We start from the raw sequence: 6711 nt of genomic DNA, 5'->3' as shown, positions 1-6711 counted from the left end.
GGAGTCTCTGTAGATGGGAACCTAGGGCAGGTTAAAAAGGAGGAAAGATAGGTTTCCTGACACAAGAGCTCAGGAAATGAAGAAACATCCATATCCCTTCCCATGACAATGCCTGCCTCCTGACAGAAAACCAAATAACATAAGTCCTGTTAAATATCATCCCTTCTCTTGCAAACCAAACATAGCATGGACATAGCACACATCTTGGCAGATCCCTAGACCAATTTCCTTTCACAGCAGGGTCCAGACCGGGCACACAAGTGTGAGAGGACGTCATTAAGGAAAATACCTTCGGTTTCAAGATGGAGATACATTCATGGAGCTTTATTGCAGCTGTTTCCCTCACCCAGATGAACCAATCATTTAAACTCGCAGTTCTTCCATTCTCAAGGTGACAACAGGTCAGTAACTCTAGAGGTTAAGTTGTTAAAAATCTCAGTTTTTATACAAATAGTGAAGGTGTTTGTTAAGAAAATTTTAACCTTGTAAATGGCACATGGTTCTGATAATTAAAACAGTTGCAAAGAGCATAAAGTGCAGCTGACTTATACATGAAGGATGCAAAGTAGATTCAAGTTACTTCTCAGATAGCACAATGATACAATGTTGAAACATAAAATTCCAGAGTAAAACACAATGATTTAAAGATACCAGTTGCAGAAATAAAACGATCTTAGCAGAAAAACATTACATTCTTGACCTTGGGTCTGGATACATTAAGTCTAAGCCCTACAGTTCTCCCCACTAAATGTTTCAGTGGTACCTCGGCCAACACAGATATGACCCAGTCCCATGGCTGACTTCACTTGTGCTTCTAGGAGCCCAGTGGGGACATATCCTCACCCACACAGCATTATTCTCCTATGAATTAGGGTCTACTCTTGATCATCTATTGGGGGATGGAGGAGGGTGGTGGTAGTTATGCAGAATGGCAGACTTCCTAAGACTTTTCAGCCTATTGTTAACAGAACAGAACTTGGTTACACAGTGGAAGGTAGCAGCACTCCTAACACTTGTGGATAATCTGCTGCCTATGGTCTGAGTTCCTCCCTTCCTCCCACTCGCTCTTGCCCACAGTCATCCCAGTTCCCCAATCCCGGCCTGCTATGGAGGTTTTGTAAAGGAGTGTCCAAGCACAAGATGTTAAGGGCTTATGACTCCCGTTCCCCACTGCCTTGTTTCTACAGGACCCACTGGCTACTGCCAGCTTTAGGTCTAACTCCAGACTTTATTCTTGGTGAAGTCCTGTAGAACTGGCAATTGTGTGTTTATGGAGGTGGGTGTGGGGGCCCTCTCCATGGAATTGTTCAACCAAAGTGGTGCCTAAACCATGGCAGGAGGTAAAGAACAAGCAAGCGTGGGCCAGGGGGGAACTCGGAATTCCAGGGATAATCACTCATCTCACCCCAGGTGGCTCAGTCTTTGCTCTGAAACTGATAAAATGCACAACTGAACAAGCAAAAACAAAATCCCAGCTCTGTGTAACCCCAAGAACGCTTCCAGTGACCCTGATGAGCTTACAAGGGAAATTCAGAAAGAAGGTCGGAGGGGAGCCTTCTCCAGGCTGAGCAGTGATAGTGATAAAGACCCTGGGACATGGATAGTGAGTATTCAGGAGAAAGAAACTGCCTAGGTCCGGGGCTGCAACTGATCCAGAGAACAGCCCCCTCACGGGCAGTTTTAGGTACCACTAAGTCCAGAGCCCTTGGATCTTTTCAAAAAATTAATCATACCTTTCACTCAGAAGTTGGAGCTCACTCCCAGCCCTCATTTCCTACTGTTTAGTCTGATCTGGCTAAAAGGGTCAGGGCAGGTCCTTCACTAACATTCAGATCACTTAAGAAGAACTGTCCTCAAATTTGAGGCAATGGGTACCTCCCTCAAGGGGCTAGAATTTTATGTTTCATTCTTAACCATGGGCTGTTTATGATAGTCCCAACTTCAAATTCCTACGTACACTGTCTCTCATTTCCAAGCATTTTTTAAAAAAAGAACAATCATATGTCATAACAGTTCAGAGTACATAAAAAAATTTTTTTTGTTATTCTAAGAAAATAAGACTACTAGCGAAAGGCTTTAGTTATGGTTAAAATAGGCCAGGTAACGCTTTCCATAGCATGTATAGCAAGATTTGCCTAATCCCTCTGTTTCTTTGGATAAAAATTACTTAGCTTCAGCATGTCTGTATATTCAAATTATAAAAAGCGCTAGTTATCACTAAATTTGTAGAACTCCATGACCAAACTCCCTATGTTAGTTAATACTCTTGGGGAACAAGGAAGAAACTTGATGTAAAGAACTGGCTGCATACATTCACACGGAGTCATCTGGAAAAAGACGATGTCTAGATCTGGACACTGCCCGCAAGTGATCTGGGCTCCAGGCTGAATTCATGTTATTCCATTCCATTTTCCGAGGTGTTATAAGTGGGGCTATAATATCACCATCCTGTCAAGAAAAACCAGGAACAAAGAAAAGCCAGTTTTTATATCTCTGAGTGAAATCCTGATGTGCACCTATCCTCGTCTAACAGATAAATTGCTATTGCAATGTATTTTTTGCATATTGCAAAATGCCCCACAATTTTATTACTCTTGGGAAACCCCAGATTATATACATCCCCTGTGCTTGGGTCAAATTAGAAACACCACAGTCCTGAGCAGGTAAGAGCCTTTGTAGGAAAAGCTATCAGACCTACTCTTTTCTTTTCTTTTTTTTTTTTTTTTTAAAGATTTTATTTATTTATTTGTCAGAGACAGGGAGAGCGAGAAAGCGAGCACAGGCAGGCAGAGGCAGAGGGAGAAGCAGGCTCCCTGCTGAGCAAGGAGCCCGATGTGGGACTCGATCCCAGGACACTGGGATCATGACTTGAGCCGAAGGCAGCTGCTTTACCAACTGAGCCACCCAGGCGCCCCAGACCTACTCTTTTCAAAGAGGGCCAGAAGCTGGACACTGCGGAGTTCTGACTCCTCTCCCTTCATATACTTTTCACGAATGACAAATTCTGTTTTTCTTTTTTTGAAAATACCAATTACTTTTATTTCCTTATTTTATTTTGTTTTTTAGGGGGAGAGAGAATCTTAAGCAGGCTCCACACCCAGCACAGAACCCAACATGGGGCTTGAGCTCATGACCCGAGATCATGACCTGAGCTGAAAATCAAGAGTCAGACACTTAACTGACTGAGCCACCCAGATGTCCCATCTGGTTTTCCAGGAAAAAGAGGGACTTCACTGGATCCCAGCTCCTCTCTTGCCTAGTCCCCTCTGCAATAAAGGATACTCATATTTGGAAGAACTTTCTGGTTCAAAGTCAACATTATTTGCCTTCAAACTCATCTCTATTTCTATCAAGTGACCTTATTTCCACCCATTTTAACTATGATTCTAGTGAATTTTATAAATACAAACTTGAATGTCACTCTCCCACTTAAAACACTTTAATTGACCAGCTGGGGCACCTGGGTGACTCAGTCAGTTAAGTGTCTGCCTTCTGTTCAGCTCAGGGTCCTGGGACTGAGCCCCGAATTGGGCTCTCTACTTGGTGGGAAGCCTGCTTCTCCCTCTCCCACTTCCTGTGTCTCCGTCAAATAAATAAATAAAACCTTAAAAAAAAAAATCCAAAACCAAAAAACAACAACACCTTAATGGCTTCCATTGTTCTTGGCCTACAGGACTAGCAAAATCCCTTGGACCTCTCTCCTAAAGGGCTCATCCATATTCTGGCCTCCCCCTTCCCCACCCACCCATCGATTTTACCCAGCTGACTCCTCCTCATCCATCCTTCAGGTCCCAGCTTCTAAGTCCTTCTTAAAATAAGCCTTTTCCAACCAAACAAGTTGGCTCCCTTGGCTTAAGTTTCCTCCTTTTGGCCCCTCTAACACTGTGTGCCCTGCCCCAAAACACTTATTACCACACCACTACAATTGTTACTTACTTGTATGCCCCAGCGAGAATGTGATCTGTGGGAACTATGTCTGTCTTAGGGACTGTTCCATCTCTGGTATCTAACATGGGACCTGGTAGAAATCCTCCTTCAATGAGTGAATGCATCTTTGTCTTAAAGGAGTTATTGCCAGATGGCTAAACTTTAGCAGCCTCTAGCCTCTTTACTTCTAGTCTCTCCAAGTTCCAATTCATCGGCTGCTAGTTTTCTTTCTTAATCGGTGGTTTACTTGGGTGCTACTCTACCTAAGACAGACACACTTCCTCATTCCCATGGGTCTCATTCTAGTTGGAGATAACAAACACAGAAGTAATGATGGCAGCACCTAAGGAAACTCTTGAATTCTCTCAATGATTCCTTCCCCACTGATCAGAAGTCTTTCCTAGCTGGTTATGCAAGGTTCTCCATACTCTAGTCCTCCCATTCAACCTCTCACCACTCAACAGTAGTAATTCTTGAGTCCACACAGTTGGTCTCCTTGTGGCCCCCAAACACACTCCACCTGTTCCAGTTTCACGCCATTGGGTTACTCCCACGAGCAACTACAACCACCTTTTCTCCCTGCTACTCATTCAAACACAATCCAGCCCCCTGGACCCAGCAGAATGGCTTCTCCTTCAAAGGGTTTTCCTGACAGCTCTCTTAACTCTTAGAACTTGTAACCTAGAATTCTTAACTAACAGAACTCATCTGTATCATTCCTTCTGACACGTGATAAAATACCAATAACTGGGTTGCTCCCTCATTTTTGTTTCCTTCAGCACCTAGAGCATGGGGGTTGGGGGAAGGCAGATAAGGTGTTGTGGGAGAGCGTACTGGGCTAGGAAGCAGAACATAGCTTCACTCCTGCCTGCCAAGTATTTCATTCAGACACCCACTCTCTGCGCCAGGCACCTGCTGTGTCCAGGTCAGTAAGGGACAACTTTAACAACAACCGCTGTAGGGTTGTCAGCGACAGCTTGGCTCTTCCTCCTTTCCACTGTCTTATTCTAGACAATTTAAATAGTTTACAGTTTGGGGAATGCTGAATTTTAAGTAATAAGTTAGAAAACTTATCTTCACTTGTATGTGGCCTTAAACAATTTATTCAGTTTTGGTAACCTTCTCTGAAAGATGACACTATGACTCATTTCCCAGGTAATTGGGAGGAGTGGAGACAACTGGTGAGGACATTATAAACCAAACATTATGAAATATCACATGTTCACCATTTTGAACTTTTAGTATTAGGATAATAAGGATAAACAGAGTACCCACTGGCAAGTGGTGTAGGAAGAAATCACTATTCAACATAAACATTTTAAAAGAAAAGCTTAAATTGGAAAAACATTTTTGTCCCAAAACCATAATCAAGTGACTACAATTTAAATGAGAACTTTTCATCAGGCTCTCTGCTTGGCAGGGAGCCTGCTTCCTCCTCTCTGCCTGCCTCTCTGCCTACTTGTGATCTCTGTCTGTCAAATAAATAAAATCTTTAAAAATAAAAAAAAATAAAAAAATAAATGAGAACTTTTCAGAGGGAAGTAAAGATCTCTTTTGATTTTTACTTAAAAATAAAAAATTGCGCAAAACATGTGAATAATAAACCACCCACCTGTGGCTTGGTGAAGTCTCTGATTAAGCACCACTGAACGAAATGTTGGTGTGCAACATACAAGCTCCTTGTGTCAGTCTTCTTACAGTATACGCGAATTAGCTGCTCTGCAAATCTCTCTGGCAAAAGTTCTGAAACCTTTTCAAAGAAGAAAAGATTTCACTGTCATTTTGAATTCATACAATAAAGAGAGTTCAGCTGTTCCTAAGCTCCATTCTATTTGTTTTTTTAAGATCTTATTTATTTATTTGAGAGTGAGTGTAAGCGAGCAGGGAGATGGACAAGCAGACTCCCTGCTGAACACAGAGCCCAACATGGGGCACGATCCCAGGACCCTAGGATCATGACCTGAGCTGACAGCAGATGCTTAACTGACTAAGCTACTCAGGTGCTCCTGCTCCATTCTTTTTTTTTTTAAGATTTTATTTATTTATTTGAGGGAGAATGAGTGAGAGAGAACATGAGAGAGAAGAAGGTCAGAAGGAGAAGCAGACTCCTCAAGGAGCTGGGAGCCCGATACGGGACTGGATCCTGGAAGTCCAGGATCATGACCTGAGCCGAAGGCAGTTGCTCAACCAACTGAGCCACCCAGGTGCCCTCCCTGCTCCACTCTTGATGTTATATTAGGTCATGATCTCAGGGTCCCAGGATCGAGCCCTGAACTGGGTGGGCTCTCTGCTCGGCAGGGAGCCTGCTTCCTCCTCTCTCTGCCTACCACTCTGCCTGCTTGTGATCTCTGTCTGTCAAATAAATAAATAAAATCTTAAAAAAAACCAAAAAAACCACCACACTGGGGTGCCTGGGTAGCTCAGTCAGTTAAGCATCTATCTGCCTTCGGCTCAGGGATCGAGCCCCGTGTTGCAGGGGGAGAGGGGGGAGTGTCCCTGCTCAGTGGGAAGCCTGCTTCTCCCTCTGCCTCTGTCCCTCAGCTTATGCTCTCTCTGTCTCACTCTATCTCAAATAAATAAAATCATTAAGCAAAACAAAACAAAAAAGCACCACATTCTTTTGCTGCTTTATCTCAATTATCATCCAAAGAAAAGGATTCAAGGTAGTTGTCATATAGCAAAATGACCCACAATTTTATGTCAATGAAAGACTAAACATTTGTATTATGTAATTATATGTAGACCAGACTCTCATTAAAAGATATGCAAATAAGCACATTTAAC

General features: G+C 43.0%; 1 protein-coding gene across 2 annotated transcripts in view; it reads right to left on the bottom strand.

The window, feature by feature from the left end:
* Nucleotides 1–309: 309 nt before the first annotated feature.
* The window catches only part of SAMHD1 (SAM and HD domain containing deoxynucleoside triphosphate triphosphohydrolase 1), a 60490-nt gene continuing 54088 nt past the window's right edge, over nucleotides 310–6711 (bottom strand). For both annotated transcript variants that reach the window (XM_059133283.1, XM_059133282.1), the window contains 2 exons: nucleotides 5540–5677; nucleotides 310–2448 (listed from right to left, as the gene is read on the bottom strand). In XM_059133283.1, the coding sequence (XP_058989266.1) occupies nucleotides 2314–2448; nucleotides 5540–5677 (273 nt within the window). In that variant the 3' untranslated portion in view covers nucleotides 310–2313. The remainder of the gene's footprint in view (nucleotides 2449–5539; nucleotides 5678–6711) is intronic.

This window comes from Mustela lutreola, chromosome 9, assembly GCF_030435805.1.
Source record: "Mustela lutreola isolate mMusLut2 chromosome 9, mMusLut2.pri, whole genome shotgun sequence".
In the NCBI taxonomy this organism is placed as follows: Eukaryota; Metazoa; Chordata; class Mammalia; order Carnivora; family Mustelidae; genus Mustela; species Mustela lutreola.
Note: the sequence above shows the minus strand (reverse complement) of the source record. Positions and strands in the feature narration are given on the sequence as shown.